The 18,386-nt window shown below is 38.3% G+C and overlaps 1 protein-coding gene across 1 annotated transcript in view; it reads left to right on the top strand.

The window, feature by feature from the left end:
- Nucleotides 1-555: 555 nt before the first annotated feature.
- Gel (Gelsolin) overlaps nucleotides 556-18,386 on the top strand; it is a 43,503-nt gene continuing 25,672 nt past the window's right edge. The window contains exons 1-3 of the mRNA XM_065217464.1: nucleotides 556-655; nucleotides 12,485-12,718; nucleotides 12,780-13,681. Of these exons, the coding sequence (XP_065073536.1) occupies nucleotides 12,491-12,718; nucleotides 12,780-13,681 (1,130 nt within the window). The 5' untranslated portion in view covers nucleotides 556-655; nucleotides 12,485-12,490. The remainder of the gene's footprint in view (nucleotides 656-12,484; nucleotides 12,719-12,779; nucleotides 13,682-18,386) is intronic.

Genomic DNA, 18,386 nt, shown 5'->3' with positions numbered 1-18,386 from the left:
AAAAATGTGTAATTCCAGCAAGGCACAATAACATCATCATCAATGGGATTTTAAATTTCTGCCATTTAAAGCTACTACCGCCAATGACGTTTGTCATAAATTATGCATTTCGATCCAATTACGTCCAAAGGCCCGGATGACTTGTATAAGGAAAAGTTTGACATTATTATCAATCAGCAACCTATGTTGCTAATCAGTCTAATAGAGTCCCGCTTCGCAAAGAGTTCTATATTAGAAACAACCCGATTCCGAAGTAGACGACTCTATTGAAGCTGCTGCTGCTCTAGAACACGATCAAGTTATCAATCACTCATTCATCTTACGGCGACCGACAGTGGAACCTTCATAATCAGATTATCAATGAATGATACAAATTGTAGCCAGATGAGATCATCCCCACACGGATGCCACTGTAGTCGCCGTAACATTTTATGTAGTTTTTTTTCCTACAATGATTACTATTCCTTCCCAGCGGTTCGTTCGCAGTGAGCCGTTGTGATCATCCACTTACTTGGTTGGTGAGTGTTTGTTTCCAAAACAACACTCCGAGAGAAGCTAATTGCTATAAATTGACTTCGTCCAGTCTCAGTCCGAACGAGGAAACCGATCGGAGAGGTTCGAAAAGAGTAAAGTTAGAGAGACACACGGAATAACGGTGAGTTGTGGTTTTTTTTTATTAAGATCGAAGTGTGAACTTGTTCGATATTGAGCCGGGATCATACGAGGTGTGAAGTGAGTCTCGGTGTGGTTGTGGTGGAGATAAAGTTTTTTTGAAATTTGAGAAGGGTCCGGTTGAATGCTCAAGTGCTAAAAACTGAAAGTAAATGTGAAATTGAATCGAAAAGTTATATTAAAACTGAGACTTGGGAGTGAAGTACTACGGTGGTCATCCGCGTGACCACATAGGAATGGCGCAAACAAAAAGCCTTGAAACCGTTCGAAGACAGTGTGCATTATCGCTTGACTGACCTTTGATGTCAGTCGCAGACGGTCGATCGTATATTTGTGTATAAAAGTTGTCTATATGAACGCGTGGTTTAAAAACATTGATAACTCGCAAGGTGGGATTCACTTCAACGAGGATTTCTAGGAAGTAGTGCTGATTTTAACGAAAATAGTTAGCGTTATGAAAACAAATGACGTGGAAAGACCAACCGGAGGAAAAAGAGAAGGACGTTTAAGGGGCTGTTCATAAACTACGTAGACAGTTTAGGGGGGGGGGGGGTTTACAATTATCCACGGCCCATACAAATTTTAAAATTTTTGTATGGAAAATTGTCTACGCAAGGGGAGGGGGGGGGGTCAATAATCCCAAAAAACTGTCTACGTAGTTTATGAACAGCCCCTAAGTGATCTTAGTTAAAATGAATCAAATTATATTGAATAATTATTTCATTTTTTTTTTTTTTGTAACTGGCAAAATCATGGAACAAAACGACATGAGGGACATTTTCCTCGATGTTGGAATTGAATTCAAACCAGTTGTAACAACAGGGTTGTTCGGAAAGAACCAGGCCACAATCTTTCTGATTTCCGTCTAAAAAGTAGAGCTGTGGAGTCGGACGCATTTTTGAGCATAAGGACTTTGAGTCGGGGTCGAATAAATAGTTCCGACTCCGACTCCGATTGTTATGCACAAATAGTCTTAGACTAGAATCTAGTTTGGACCACGTGCAACTTTTTTGGCTTGTGATCGATTTGATGAACCGTCTAAGATATACCGAGATTATGATAGAGCCAGTCTTTTCATACTACAGTTCAACGCGTTTAACTTTCAACGTTTTTATTATTTTATTTTCAATATTCATTTTTTCATGATGCAAAATAATAAATATTTTCCAACTGAATACGGTGTATTAGGCACATATCCACTAAATTCTAGTTCTTTTTGGTGCACCAAGCAAGTGAGACGAAAACATATAATATTAAAGAAATTGGCTAAAACTGCTCAGACGTGTAAAATGATTTACCAGAAATTTATAAAACATTTGATCGCTACGTAGAAAAAAATTGTCTCGCCAGTTAAGGGGCGGTTTGAAAAATGTAAACTTAACTACAAAACAATTAAAAATTTATTAAAATATTAAAAATTACTCAAAAGCACTTTGGATATCCGTGCCATATACAAACATTGCGTAAACTTTGCTGTTTTTGATAACAGTTGGGCTAATTCAATTAGAAGTTCGGGTCGGTTTTCAAAAAAATATAAAATGATCAGTTGGCTCAAAAGTTGTGAAAATTTCCTTCGAACTTGCGCCAGATTTCCGTTCAAGTATGTTGAAAGTTGTGATAAATTTCGACTTCGTTAAGCATTGTGAACAATTTCATTTAAAGTTGCGACCAATTTATTTTGCAATTCAGACCAATGTTTGGTTAAAGTTCGGCATTCCAATGCAGGCCTTGAGCAAATTTTGATATTTTTTTGCATCAATCTCATAAAGAGTTATTGTCAATGTCTTTATATAAATACACGATAAATGTATTTGACATTTATAACAAGTTGTGTCCATTTTCGTTGAAATTGGTGAAAAATTGTTAAAATTTTGTCTTGAAGCGGTCAATGTCTTTTAATAATTATAAACATTTCATTGTAAGATGGGGAAAGTTTTGATTAAACGTTCAATAATGTTCATTGGAAAATGTGATTTGAAAGTTGTGACCCATTTCGTTTAGCTTACGATAAATTCCATGAAAATTTTATGATATTTCTATGAAAATTCTTTTTTAATCATCTATAGTTTTATACTCGAAACTGTGGCAAATTTCGAATTGAAAAGTATCCATTTTCCAGTTTGTAACCGATTTTGTTAGTTTTATGTCTTACAATAGGGTTTTTTTATTTCTTAAACTGGTAATCAAAGTAAAGACCAACTGATAAGTTCGATGTTCAAACCCATAATGACCCCCTAGTCACAGTTTTATTCAAACTTCTCGACTTTTTTGTATTCTTTATTAAGGAGATTTTTAGCCTATAGCTAGTTCATCTCCGGAGGAAGGAGAGGCCTCAAAGTGAGTAATCTCTAAATACGTGGCATATTAATATTTTGTAAATAACTTTGGTTGCTGGCTCTTCAACTTATATGGGAAAAATAAAAATATATAAAATAGCGAAACAGCGGAACAACATAAAACAAAATTATTTTAAAAAAAGTTACAAACGAATAATCCAAACTGAACAGAGCTCAGCTGGCATCGGTCCAATAGGGGAAATCCATCCAGCTGAGATGTCCCGACGGCCGAAAGAAATTCCTGCTATACCAAGTGGTAGATTTTGGCTTCTTTTAAGAAGGTTACTAGTACTGCCAAGCAGATCCCTGATGCCGAAGATTTTCGAACTCCGGGAAGTTGCACAGGATGTGTTCGACGGTGTAGGGTACCCCGCAGATGATGCAGCTTCTGCGGAACGGCAGGTCACCATAGTTATAGTAGAGTTTGGTGTGCACGGTCCGAAACCGCAAAATCACGCGTTGATCCCTCAGGGTGTCCAGTTCGCTCCATGTTTCAGTTGACCCTTTGACTTTGCGGATGAAGGCAGTTCTGTTGTGGAACCACTCGGCCTCCCATGCCGCTCGAATGGTCTGCATGATCCACCGTCTTGTCGTCTGGGACCCGATGTCCTGGCTCCGGCACCGACTTCTCGACGACTTTCAACTGCGAATCGTCTAACGTTTGATCTTTACAAAATTATCGCTCTGTTTTTTGACAGCGATCGGGATATGTTCGCTAGTGCACTACACGTTAAAGACAATCTACGCAAAGAAGATTTGTACATGACAGCAAGAAATAAAGACAAATTACGTTAAATATTGAGATCGGGTCACTTCAAAGTTATTCAACATCGATTGGTTAATTCCTTTTAAAAACACTATTTTTATTAAAATGTACGGTTTTTATCGATAGAAAATATTACCATTTCGATAAAGGTTGTTAGGGTTGTCAGTACCGGACCTTTTTTTCGGGTACCGGTATTTCGGTACTGAAAGGAAAATAGGAAGAAGGAAAGGTAAATTACCAGTACCAAGAGATTTAAGAAAATAAATGAAAAAAAATGCTTATAATTTATTTAAAGGATACCGTCTAAGTGAACTCTCACGCTTAAGGTCACTTCCCATAAGAGTCACGAAAAACCTAAAAATAATCAAGCGACTATAACAAAGGAATCATAGGTGTAGTGGTAAGCGTGATTGCCTCTCACACCAAAAGACCTGGGTTCAATCCCAGTCAGCACCGCCTCCGGGATGTTCTGAGGCATAACATCTCTGATCACGCTTCGGAAGGAAAGTAAAGCCCTTGGTCCCCGGTCTATGAGCTGACGGTAGGGTCCAGTTGTGGGAGCTGCCTCCCTGGCGTCGGTAGCATTGGTACACTGATACTACGCATTAGTACAAACAACACCTCAATGCGTCCCCTTTGAGGAGCGTCCATAATCGTAATTAAGGGAAGCTGAGCATTGGATTTTCGGTTTCAGCCATTCCACACAGAAAAAATTCTGAATGTTAACTATCACGTAAAATCTCCCTTCGTTTAATTTTGAGCTATACTTGTCATAAACAGTGAAATCGTTTACAAGCTTGCATACAATACAATACCATTTTGAGCTATACTTGCCATAAACAGTGAAATCGTTTACAAGCTTGCATACAATATTGCTAATTTATGTGATATTGCGCTTAAGTTTACACGAAATATCGCGTAAATTTATGCCAAATCTAGTGTTAATTTTATGTGCGCTATATCTCACAGAAAATTACATGAATTTTTCAAACGGTGCATAGCAAAACGATATAGTGGTTCTCAGAATTTCGTTAAAATGTGTAGTTTTGTTCCTTATCGCAAAATATTAGAACCGCATTTTTTATTCTGTCATTAGGTGACCATTTCCTGGTTAGGGTGGTCTAAACAACCGATTTTTTTATAACTTTTGAGCCACTAAACCGATTTCAAAGATCAAAATATCAAATGAAAGGTAATTAAAAATACTTTTTATTAAAAGTATAATAATTCTAAAAAAATAGATTTTGTTTAAAACAAGCTTTGATTGTATTTGTTTTTTTATGGTTTTAATGGTTTGTAGATAGAAGACGCAATATTACCGCAATGCACCGAAATCCAAACACTTAGGCCCAAGATCCGGACACGTTAAAACGGTGATTATTAAGCCCAAATACGATTCAAATACCACGAACATTTTATTACGATCCTATAGTGTCGTCCATGTTTATCTAACATAATTATTGTGTTATCAAGTGGGTGTCATATTTAATTAAAAATGAAACGTCCGGATTAAAAGAATTTCCGGTATTCGGTGCATTACGGTATATCACAAAATCAGCTATGTATTTTTTTTTCGTTTTTGAGTTACATTTTTATGAAGTTATCAAGTTTTGGGTTTTTGCTCAATACTCCTATGCGACTTGACTACCATGCATTTCCATCGATTTATAGCGACTTTAACATGGTTACGACGCATGGTAGTCTAGTCGCATAGAAGTATTGAGCGAAAACCCAAAACTTGATAACTTAAATAAAATATATCAAAATTTTTTTGTTTTATATTTATAGTTTTCCTAAGAACTATTTTTAATTACCTTTCATTTGACATTTTGATCTTTGAAATCGGACCATTGGTTCAAAAGTTATGAAAAAAGATTATTGAAAAAAAATGATTTTTTGACCACTCTAACATGGAAATGGTCACCCTAATGACAAAATAAAAACAATCTGGGTCTAATATTTTGCGATAAGGAACAAAACTACCAATGTTTACGAAATTTTGAGAACCACTATACCGTTTTGCTATGGAATGGCTGGTTTAACGGTAAATCAAAACGCTACGATGTTTTATCAGTCTTTGAACATTACCTTCTTCATAGGATAAAAAGTTGTACCAAGTTCCGTTCAGTGCAAAACATTTTACGATCTACTAAAAATAGCCTTGTTTAAGATCCCAACCGAAACCCTTTCAAGATCTTTTAAAGTCTAGACTTTTCAGAAGTTTTAGATGCAACTCTGAAATTATTGGTACTACCCTAAAGATCTCTAAACTTCAGCAAATTTCTCACGACTTCCTTGAATTTCTCATAACATTTTGCAAATTTCCTGAAGTTCATTAATCCATCCAGAAGTTCCTACATTTTCCTAAAGTTTTTGAAGCGGTGGATCATCATCATCAACATCCTTTAAAATCTCTAAACTTCCTCTAACTTCTCTGGATTTACCTGAAATATTTGCTCCTCCATGACAGTGTTCCCTAAATTATAAAAAAGTTCTCAGAAGTTCCTAAACGTTCCAACAGTTATCCTGATATTGATGGAATTTTCCTTACAACCCCGCAATATTTCTGAAATTTTTGAAACATTTATAAAATTTCAGGAATTATCGATAATTACTCGAAATTGTTTAAAAGTTCCAGCAATTAATTAAAGAAACTACTTTGCAGATCTCTGATCATCCTTCAAATCCTCTGAACCAGGGGCCCACAAAGTCACTTTCAATCGAAAATCTTCAAGTGACGATGAAGCTCTCAACCATCACTTTCAACTGAAAGTCATTCTGTCTTCTCTTCGAGCAGATCCCCGTCAACATCAACAGAACCACTTTCGATCGGTTTTCATGCTGTTTGTTTTGGGTTGACTTGTGTTCATTTATTCTTTCATTGTCAAATGAACTTACTTTTGCATTGAAGCAAAGCTGTTTGAACCAAATTCGCGCAGTTTTTATGACTTTTGTTGATTGTTCACTCGGTTCATTTAAGCGTGTGCGCATAGATCTGTGCAAGTGGTTGTAAAATTTATCATTGTTGGGTGGTTTGTTTACCCATCAATAGGGTACTTTTTGAATCGGGGTGACGTCTAGAGATCGAAAATTGATATGCGACGCCATTTTTAAATCCAAGATGGCGGCTGCCAGTTTAAGAAAAAGTGGGAAATTCTGTCAAATACTTATCAATAAAGGTATTTTTGGAATCGGGATAATTTCTAGAGGATGAAAATCGATATCCGACGCCATTTTGAAATCGAAAATGGTGGTTTCCGATTTTTTCGTAAATACAGTCAAATACAGATCGAAAATTGATATGCGACGCCAATTCGAAATCCAAGATGGTGGCTTCCGTTTTCAGAATAAGTGGGAAATATTATCAAATACCCATCAATATACGTATTTTTGGAACCGCGATGACGTCTAGAGGCCGTAAATCGATATCCGACGACATTTTGATATCAAATATGACGGCTTCCTATTTCAGAAAAAAAATGGGAAATGCTGATGCCGTCATATTGATGTGTATTTTTGGAATCGGGGTGATGTCTGGAGATTGGAAATCAATATCCGACGCCATTTTGTAATCCATCAAATACCCATAAAAACGGTTTTTGTTTTTAATCCGGGTAACGTCTAGAAGCCGGGAATCGATATCCAACGCCATTTTGTAATCCAAACGGCGGCTTCCGATTTGCGGAAAAGTGTCAAATACCCTTAAATATGGGTATTTTCAGGATGGGGATGAGAAATAGATGCCAAAAATTGATGTCACGCCGTCTTTTTTGGAATCAGGTGGACATGTAGAAGCCAGAAATCGATGTGCGACGACATCTTGAAATTCAATTTAAGAAGAAGTCAAGACCAACAATTGAAATTGCCTCAACTCCATTTTGTAAACAAACCTTGTAAGACCATTTTCTCGCGAACCGAAGTCCGCAAAGGGAAACCAACAGAATGAACAGGTAGTGGAAATCCTCCTCTACCCGATTGTGGTTTAGGTTTGCGAATGTAGGTTTCGGTTTCGCGAGAAAATGGCCTTACAAGGTTTGTTTTCAAAATGGAGTTGAGGCCATTTCAATTGTTGGTATTGAAGTGTCAAATAGCCTACAAATGGCATCGAATATCGATTTTCAGCATCTACTCGTGGTCCCCGTTCCGAAAATACGCAGACCTTAGGGTATTTGACACCTTTTTTGAAACCTTATGGACGCTATATTGGAGTTCAACATAGCATCGGATATCGATTTTCAGCATCTACGCGTGGTCCCCGTTCCGAAAATACCCATATCTTAGGGTATTTGACACGTTTTGGGAAACTTGATGGCCGCCATTTTTAATTAGTAAATGACGTCCAATATCGATTTTCCGCACCTTCATGTCGCCCTCGTTCGGAAAATACCCATATTGTGGGGTAGTTGAGACTTTCTCTGACCCCGATGCCTGCCATCTTGGAGTCCAGAATGGCCTCGTTAATTTAATTTTCGTTCAATGTAAAATAATATATTATTACTACACCTAATCTGGATGCCTTCCCTATCGGCAACCTATATTGTTCGGATACTATCCGGATACTAGATGTTGATGCCTGCGTCGCCAGGTCGTGACAAGTCGAATGAGCCCCGAATTGAAGTGAAAGTGGAAAAATCGAAGGAAGCAGTTTTCGAGTCCTTCATTGCGTGAATTGAAACAAGTCTGAATGAACTGAAGCACTCGACGAACGAAACAAGTGATAGTCCTGTCATGTTTGAAAAGAGGAATGTTCATCGTCACTCGATAACAAGAAACATGATGACTTGCACGAAAATGATATTGCTCGAAATGAAGCGATTTTGCGGAGAGTTCATTTTCTTTTCTTTGTTTCGAAAATGCAGAACCCTGCTCTGAACATTCCTAAATATAATGAAAGTGCCTAAAATCTAAAAACTACTCTAAAGCCCTCAACTTTCTAAACTCTGCTGAAGTTTCTGGCAATTCCCTGAGTTTCTATTTACGCTAATGAACTGCACTGAGGTTCTCTGATCTTCTCTGATGTTCTTGAAAAGCTGCCCAGAAGTTCGTGTAGTTCTAATAAAGTTCTAGATCTGAAGATTTTCCCGGAAAATTTATGAACTTCACTTATGTTTCCAAAATATGTAGGGTAAATTTTGGCTTCGACACGCATTGACTGTTTTCGGCAACCAAAATTCAATCGGTAATTTCACTAAATTTGATTTTCCAACGATTCCTTAGCCTTTCAGCTTCAAGCTTATTAGGATTTTACGACTGAGCAAACGCATTTTGCCAGGTTTTCCTTGAAATGAAACATACGCACTAAAAAATGCAGCTGATTTCGAGCTGCCGATAATAGAACAAGAGATTAACACGCAGTTCAAATGGAAAGGTTGTCGAAGAAAAAGAGATTACCAACAATAGTCACACTCACCTGAGAAGTTTGGAGTGGAGTCTTAAAACTGTGTTGGACAATTCCATCAATTGGAATGGATAGAGCACCAGACAGCAAATTAATGTAAACAAACTAACACTGTATATGTGTGCGTTACGTCGAGAAAAAGCCCATAGAAGCGCAGACGCTGCTTAGGTTGCCGAGAATACGTAAATTTCCCTATGCTCTTTTTTTAAATTTCTCAGGAGATTTCTGGACTTAAGTTTATCGAAATTTTCCTGGAATTAATATCCTGAATTTAAAGAAACTATCCTTTACAGACCTTTAAATTCCCCCAAAAGTCTTGATATTCCTAAAGTTATTGGAACTGCCCTTAGAATCTCTGAGCATGTCTTAAGATCTCAAGAACTAGCTTGTCTGAGGTTCTTGGAATTTTTTAAAGTATCCACAAGTTCATTAGACTTCTCTGAGGTTTTCTTGGCTCCCTGACGATCTTAGAACTTCTTAAAAGTTCCTGCAATTTCCATGAAGCTGATGGCACTCCTTTGAAGTTCTCAAAGATTAACTGAAGTGCCAAAAATGTTCTAGAAGTTCTCAGACTTTACTCTATTATTATTATTATTGGACCATTCTGAAGTTCTTTAATCTCTAAGTATGGAGCTGCCCTGAAATCAATTAAACTTTCCTGAAAATCTCTTAACATCTCGACGGTTTTTGCAACTCCTTGAACTTATTGGAGCTTCTATGAATTTTCATAATTTTTTATTGAGTTCTTTTAGCTTCCCTGATTTTTTTCTGAAATCAGCGGAGAATTTCAAGGGAATTCTGAGGAGAGTTTTAAGTTCAATGAAAATTTTGAGAAGAATTTCAAAGGAATCTGATTCTAATTAAAAAAGCAAAGGAATCTAAAGAGAGATTCCAAGTCAATAATTAGAATTCATCAATAAGTTTGTGTAAAACATAAATATGACTCGTTTTAATAAATTTGTACACCAATATAAAAACAAAAATATAATTAGTAATATAATTAGTATTATATAATTTACTTATTCCGGAAAAACTCCTATGGAATTCTGGAAAGTATTCTTGAGGTGTTCCATGGAGACTAAATAGAAAGAAATTCAAAGCCTTTGTAAGGAAAGCTATAGGAAAATTCTTAAGATAATTCAAAGGTAGGGTTAACTACCCCATTTCCGGCCTATTTAGCCCAACCCGCACTTAGTCTTTCTTAATCTAGCGCAGTTTAGCATCAAATGGAATATTATTATTACTGATGGCTTTCAAATTTATTTACCTTTCCATACGTACCGTAGGATTTGATAAAGATAAACCAATCGTTGAGATATTGTCAAAAGTTTAACACTGCTTCTTGACGTCAAACTCGGCCTACGGATTCTAAACTCGGCCTAACACATTGCAACGCCATTGAAACGCCAATGAATTCACTTCTGCCTATCGGATGAAGATAAAAATTGAATTGGTCGGAGTGCTTCTTTTGTTTTTGGGAATAATGGGTGCAAACCTTCATATCACGCGTTCTCATTGATTTCGTTTGGAAGCTTATTAACTAAAGTATCGTACCAAACGCATAATTGACTTGTTAACTCTGAAATCATGGATTTAGTTGAAGTTTTCTGCTCGATAGGCCCAAAATGGGCGATTAGGCCGAAGTAGTTCTCTACCCTAGTTATAAGTAGAATCAAAAGAATTACAATTTGAGAGCATGTAAGGGAATGTCCTGGAAAATTTCAAAGAATCTCTGAGAAGAACTCAAAGATTACCGGTGCCGATGGTGTAGTGATAAGTGTTATTGCTTCTCACTCCGAAGGGCCCAAGTGTAATTTCAGTCGGTGCCGCCAGGATTTTCTTAGGCATAAAATCTCTGATCAGGCATTCCTTCGGAAGGAAGTAAAGCCGTTGGTCCACGCTCAATGAGTTGATGGGTCAATATGTAGGATCCAGGTGTCTCCCTGGCGTCAGTAATTGATACTCAGTACTGAAAACAAGATCGAAGGCATGATCAGAGATGTTATGTCTCAGAACATCCCGGCGGCGCCGTCTGGGATTGAAGCCAGGCCTGCTGGGGTGAGAGTTAACCTGTCGATTTTGTTTAGAGCAGGCTTGATGGAGCCTCACTCGCGAGTTTGAAATGAGCCGAGCGTAGCATTTTTCTGAGGAGTAGAATGTCTACTGCCAAATCATTCCACTGATCTTCAGAGCTTGTGAGCGAAGGGGGATAAAATGAGAATGAAGTTTGCTGTCATTCATGTTCATGTTTTCTATCACACGCTCTTATAGTACGTTCAGACTACAGAGTTATAACATGTTATAGCGCAATCTTTATGGTGGTTTCTGTGTTGCAATTATTTGACAACCGTTATAACATGTTATAACTCTCCAGTCTGTACAGCGTTTTACTCTCACTCTGGGTGAACTCTGAGCTTCTTGTGTCGAACAAAAAAGTCATCCGGAGTCTCGAAAAGCGCAGCTCACGTCAAATCAACCTCTCGCTGAAGTTCACTCTACCTCTCTCTCAAGGAGTTTTTGTTTACTTCTTGCATATTCCTACCGCCACTCACTCGAGGTAAGGAATGGCTAAACTCTCAGGACAAGAGTTTTTTTTTAAACCTCCAGTGAGTTTGAGGAGTTTCAGCAAGCCTGGTGTAGAGTCAAAAAATATTTCATGATAAAATAGAAAAAATATTTTTCGATGTCACTTTTTAAGAATCCAATCCAGAAAATCCAAGAAAATCAGTGTTTCCTAAAATTCCTGAGAAAATGTACAATTTACGTGAAGATCACGGACCATGACAATATTCCAAGTTCCCATTTTTGAAAATAAATATAAAAATTATGAGATGAATGAGATTGAAAATTTTCCAATGTTCAAAGTCCCTAAGTTGTCTAAAATTCCAAGGTTTTAGGAAAATTCGAACGGAATTGGGAAGAGAAGTTCATGTGTAGTCTAAGGAGGATTTCATGGTAGTCCAGAAAGGACTAATAGGAGAAATAGAAGCGAATTCTGAAGATAATTTCAAAGAAATTCAAAGCACCTCTGAGGGGAGCTTCATTAAAATTTCTAGAAGAAGTACAAGGAAAAGATTAGGAGAGGTTCGAAGAAATTCTTAGGAGTATTTCTAGTTAAATTCGATGAGAATTTCAAATGAATTTCAGAGAAGCATTTCTTTGAATTCTGAAAATATAAGAAGCTTAATAAGCTTCTTTTTGAAGCTAATTCTAGTCGCTTACCCGTTGGCCATCACTGACCTAGCCTCAATTTAAAAAAAATAACCCAACCTAAAAAAAAAACACCAAATTAAATTCCATATATTTTTGCAGTCAAATATGCAACCCCGCAACCTACACCTAACGGTGTTGGCCGCCATCGTCGGTCTAACCCTGGCAGCCACCGTACCGAGCCAACCCAACCGCAAGCTCAACATTCCAGCCTTCAACAATGCCGGCAAAACCAAAGGCGTGGAAGTGTGGCGCGTTGAAAGCTTCCAACCCGTTGCCGTCCCGAAAGCCGATTACGGAAAGTTCTACACCGGCGATTCGTACGTTGTGCTGAATGTAAGTAATCCCATTCAAAACAACCTAAATTCCCAAAAATAACCATCATTCCCCCATCTAGACCCTGGAGGACAAGAACAAGAAGAAATCCTACGACGTGCACTTTTGGTTGGGTCTGAAAACCACCCAGGATGAAGCCGGTTCCGCAGCCATCCTTAGCGTTCAGTTGGATGACCTCCTGAATGGAGTCCCGGTTCAGCACCGCGAAGTGGAAAGCTCCGAATCGGATCTATTCATGAGCTACTTCAAGGGAGGCGTCCGCTATCTGGAGGGTGGAGTCGCTTCTGGATTCAAGCATGTCGAAACCAATGCCGCCCAACCGAAGCGTCTCTTTCTGATCAAGGGAGCCAAGAACATCCGTCTGCGTCAGGTTGAATTGGCCGTTTCGGCCATGAACAAGGGAGACTGTTTCATTCTGGACGCCGATCGGGACGTGTACGTCTGGGTCGGTCCCAAGTCGAATCGCATCGAGAAGCTGAAGGCCATCAACGTCGGAAATGACATTCGCGATCGTGATCACAATGGACGGGCTACGGTTCACATCGTTGATGAGTTTTCCTCGTTGACTGATAAGGAGAATTTCTTCAAGGTGCTAGGATCTGGTTCACCATCGTCCGTTCCGGATCAGTCAGCGGCCAAGGATGACGCCACATACGAGAAAACCGATGCCGCCCGAGTTGTCCTGTACAAGGTTACCGATTCCAAGGGAGGAAAGCTGGCCGTGGATCAGATCAACGAGAAACCCCTGAAGCAGGAGATGTTGAAGCCAGAAGACGCCTTCATCCTGGACACCGGATCCGGATTGTATGTCTGGATTGGCAAGAGTGCTACGCAGCAGGAGAAGACGCAAGCACTGGCCAAGGCTCAGGAATTTATCAAGAACAAGAAGTACCCGGCATGGACTCCGGTCGAGCGGATCGTGCAAAATGCCGAGACGGCACCGTTCAAGCATTTCTTCCAGACGTGGCGTGAGGCTGGATCCACGGGATCGAGACTGGTTTAGGACGATCAAAGTCTTATCGCTATGATTTTTGCAAGTAGCTGAAACTTTCAATTGAATGCTGTGAATAAACGAAGTTACCTAAAGTCAAATTTACGTGTGTTTTGTTTTACAAAATTGTGTATGAATTGTGTATTTCAATCCATGGACAAGATTGGAAACTTCGATATAGACCGAAAACCGGTTTCCCAGACATTAGTAAAAAAGTTGCTCGGTGCCTGCTCAAATGGTTGTTTATGACGTATTCAGGCAATCAATTGGGCAGGTTGATTGTTTCATTAATGATATCAAGAAAGTCGGGAGCCCGTGCGCAACAGTGGGTGGAACGCATTTATGAGGGTTGCTGCCACTCTGAAATCTTCAAACATATGCTGCATAACCACACTGAAATAACTTTGACGGAACAACTTGAAATCGCGCTTGAATCGTCCGTTAACTACCTCAATCACCCATCGACAGATGGTAACCAACCGTGACTGATCGGCCTGCTCCGTTGTCACTGCTTCATAGCCGAATCAACCCAGTTCTTCCATAGCGTCCCGAAATCCTCTGTCCAAAATAAAAACATCACATAACCAATTCAGAACTCCTTCATCACTGTGCAACATATTTTTCAAAATTGTTGCATCCGACGTTGTAGCTGCATAAGAACCATTTGCTTTAATTATGTATTCATCACAGCAAACGATTAGAAAGGGTTTCAATAGATTATCGTACTTATGGAGACTGTACGATTTTCGCTGGAAAGAATAGTTGCTGCTTTTTTGAAAATATACATAAGTACGTGCCATCGCAGATGACGAATGCTTTTCGCATTTTCAGTGGAACATCCATGTTTCCGTGTATTGCGTCTGGGATCATGAGATTTCTACTCACCACGCCATCTCGGTCAATATGATCAAATCCTAAATGCCTGGGTACAAACTCCAGTAATAAACATTCTCTGGTTTTGTTAAGGGGTTGTAAAGTGTCCATCGGCTCATTTTGAACAATGCACTTAGATTTTCGTTCGATGCACCACTACGCAACTTTACAAGATATATTCCCAAAGCCGTACCTGGAGTGTCACATCTGTTTGTAAGGGACGGAATTTGCTCAATATATTTTTCGAACTGTCAAATCCTACTAAATAATACAGTTCATTATCGTCCATTTCCAACAAGTTTTCGAAATCTAATGCATTTTGCAAGCAGCTCTAAAAATATCAAACATTTTTTTTTGTATGGGTGGCGTTGAAATAGTGGATTAGGTTGGGAGAATGCAATAATTCATCCCATTCGTTTTCGCGTAAATGCTCCTGGCACACTCTGGAATTTTGTGGAACATATTTGTAATGGTGGATTAGCAAAAACTTCTTGATTCCAGACGAAACACGGCATCTTGTATCGTTGTGGCAATTAGTAAAAATACAGCGATTAGATGTATTTACTGCCGTGAATACTCGTCAATCTTGAGGAATCCCACGGTATTAAGCTGTACATTTCCAGCATGAGCATTTCGGTTAGCTCTGACCTAGTAAACATGACAGAGATATTCCTCGATGTTAAAAACAATCTATGAATGAAAATGTTAACAATTCAACAGATATAGTATCTAAGTCTTGCATTATATTTATTGTCACTAGACTTGGAAACCGAAATGGCCAACTCGCGACAATCGATTTTACTCTCGTTCTGTACGTTAAACATAACGTCGCATCTAGTGCGCTGTATATCAGTCCGCATCGTGCTCTCTTGCCGTGCGGATCTATTTGTTTTTTGCTTAAGGAAGTGTTACTACTACCTAAAGCTACAACACATTTAAACAGCACTTTTCAGTGCTCAACCTGTAAAAATTTTCTACCTTGTTCAACTCTTATTCCTCTTCGATCCTTGTTTGGACCCTACCCGAGGTAATCCTTCTTGGATATCGATTTGGAAAATTCCTCTTCGATCCTTCAGATTCTTATAGTAATCTGCTTCGAAGTCGATTTGGATAAAAATTTACTGCCGCCATGGTGCCTAAACGCAAAAGAAAGGGGCAAACTCTTGATCCCCCTTCTGATGAAATTAATTTGAGTAATCAATTTGATTTGCTCACGGATGATGAGAATGATCCATCATCCAAGAAAAATTCTAGTAAACTTTCCCAGCTTAATGCCAAGAAGGAAAAGATTCCCCCTATTGTGATAACCACTTTCGATTTCCATGCTCTTCGCATGGAACTTTTGAATTTCGTAAAGTTAAGTTTTCACTACAAATTGGACGTCGGGGTGAATGCCGTGTATTGGCTGAAACCTTGGACGGATTTAAATGTCTTCTCAAGTATCTTACTGAGAAGAAGCACAATTTTTTTACTTACGACACCAAAACTGAACGTGTGTTCAAGGTTGTCATGAAAGGACTGCCCAGTGGTGAATCCCTGGATCAGATCAAAGATGAACTGGCAAAATTACTTGGATTTGTGCCACTCCAAGTAATCAAAATGAAAATGAAATCCCGTCCTGGCGATTCGCGCAACGGGATTTCTAATGATTTTTATTTAGTTCACTTCAAGTCTAGTGAACTAAACAACCTTAAGGCCTTAGAAAAAGCTAGCCTTATGCTCAATGTCCGAGTGAAGACTGGAGGAAATTTCCAAAACCTCACTTAGTGCCGTAAGTGCCAGGGATGGGGTCATGGAACTAAAAATTGCTACATGCCAGCTAAATGCATGAATTGTGGTGATTCCTATCACGCAAAGAACGACTGTCCTGTTGAGGAAGATCCTAAGAAATTTAAATGTTCAAATTGTGGTGAAAACCACAAATCCAATTTTTGGGAATGTAAGACTCGCAAAGCGATCCTACAATCTCGTTCTAACCGTCAGGTAGGAAACGCTCCACGTTTCCGACCAGATACAAATTCCTCTGCTGATAACAACGGTCAGCTGGGATCAAATTCTACATTCGTACCCGTAGGTACAAATATCACCCCTGCTTCAAATTTTTCATCTGTACCTACTCTCCTCGCTGATAACAATGTTCAGTGAGTTAATGGAGCTACCTATGCTCCTATTGCGGCGGGTAGAAATCAAAATACTAACCAACGTAATTCTAACGGAAATTTTGACAATTTTGACTTAGGAAGCATTACTGGAATTTTTACAGAAATCATTAATTGACATGATTTCTGATATGCTTAAATCTAACTCCATGTTTGATGCTATTCAAACTGGAGTAAAATTTGCAAATAATATTGTCATGACTTTAAAATTCAGTAGTGGATTTTAAAGCATTAAACATTTTAAATTGGAATGCTCGATCTCTTAAAGATAATGAAGACGAGCTATTTAACTTTTCGAGAGTTCATAACGTGCATATTGCCGTTATAACTGACACGTTCCTTAAACCTGACCATAAGGTTAGGAAGGACTCAAATTATTTAATTTATAGAAATGATCGTCTTGATGGACCCTGTGGTGGCGTTGCCATCATTGTTCATAGACGAATCAAACATAAAATTCTTTCTTCATTTAAAACCAAAGTTTTTGAAAATTTGGGAGTTTCTGTTGAAACAAAATTTGGACAACTTACGTTTATAGCTGCCTATTTGCCATTCCAATGCGTAGGCCAGAAAAAGAATTTTCTCAAGGGTGACCTTCAGAAACTTACCCGTCAGAGGTCTAAATTCTTCATTGTTGGTGATTTTAATGCAAAACACCGCTCATGGAATAATGCTCAAAGCAATTCCAGTGGTAATATTGTGTTTGATGATTGTTCTGCAGGTTATTACACTATTCAATATCCAAACAGCCCAACATGCTTTTCTTCTGCAAGAAATCCCTCAACTATTGATTTGGTCTTAACTGATTCATGTCAACTTTGTAGCCAATTGTTTACCCATGCTGACTTCTGATCACCTTCCAGTAACTTTTGAAATATGCCAAGAAATAATTTGTAATCCCAACAGCCCTATTTTCAATTACCATAGAGCTGATTGGGAGCAATATCGAACATTTATGGAATATAACTTCGATCCAAACATTCCTTTGCAAACCAAATATGAAATTAATTATGCTCTTGAATCTCTGACTAGTTCTATAGTTGAAACAAGAGCTGCCTCAGTTCCAAAATGCGAGGTTAAATTCGATTCAATTATAATAGACGACGATCTTCAGCTCTTGATCCGTCTTAAAAATGTCCGTAGGAGACAATATCAAAGAACACGCTATCCTGCCATGAAAGTTATCTGGCGGGATTTACAAAAACAAATTAAAAAACGATTATCTGGCCTGAGGAACAAAAATTTTGAAAATAATGTTTTTAAATTAGACCCGAGTTCCAAATCCTTTTGGAAACTCACAAAAATTTTGAAAAAACCTCAAAAGCCAATTCCAGCGCTTAAAGAAGGTGGTAAAATTTTGATCACAAATTTGGAAAAAGCTCAGAAACTTGCTAAGCAATTCGAGAGTTCCCATATTGTCAGTTTGGCTCTTACTAGTCCTATTGAGAATCAGGTTGCTCGGGATTATATGAATATTTTCTCTCAGGAAAATATTTTTGATGATTCCTGGGGGACTGATTTGGACGAAGTAAGGTCTATAACTAAAAAGTTTCAAAATATGAAAGCTCCAGGTGATGATGGAATTTTCTATATCCTCATCAAAAAACTCCCAGAGAGTACCTTTTCTTTCTTGGTAAAATTATTT

Source organism: Ochlerotatus camptorhynchus, unplaced genomic scaffold (assembly GCF_037179485.1).
Source record: "Ochlerotatus camptorhynchus isolate MF236.1 unplaced genomic scaffold, CSIRO-AGI_Acam_v1.1 ptg000077l, whole genome shotgun sequence".
Classification (NCBI taxonomy): Eukaryota; Metazoa; Arthropoda; class Insecta; order Diptera; family Culicidae; genus Ochlerotatus; species Ochlerotatus camptorhynchus.
The sequence above is the reverse complement of the archived record's forward strand: the minus strand, read 5'-3'. Positions and strand labels throughout refer to the sequence as shown.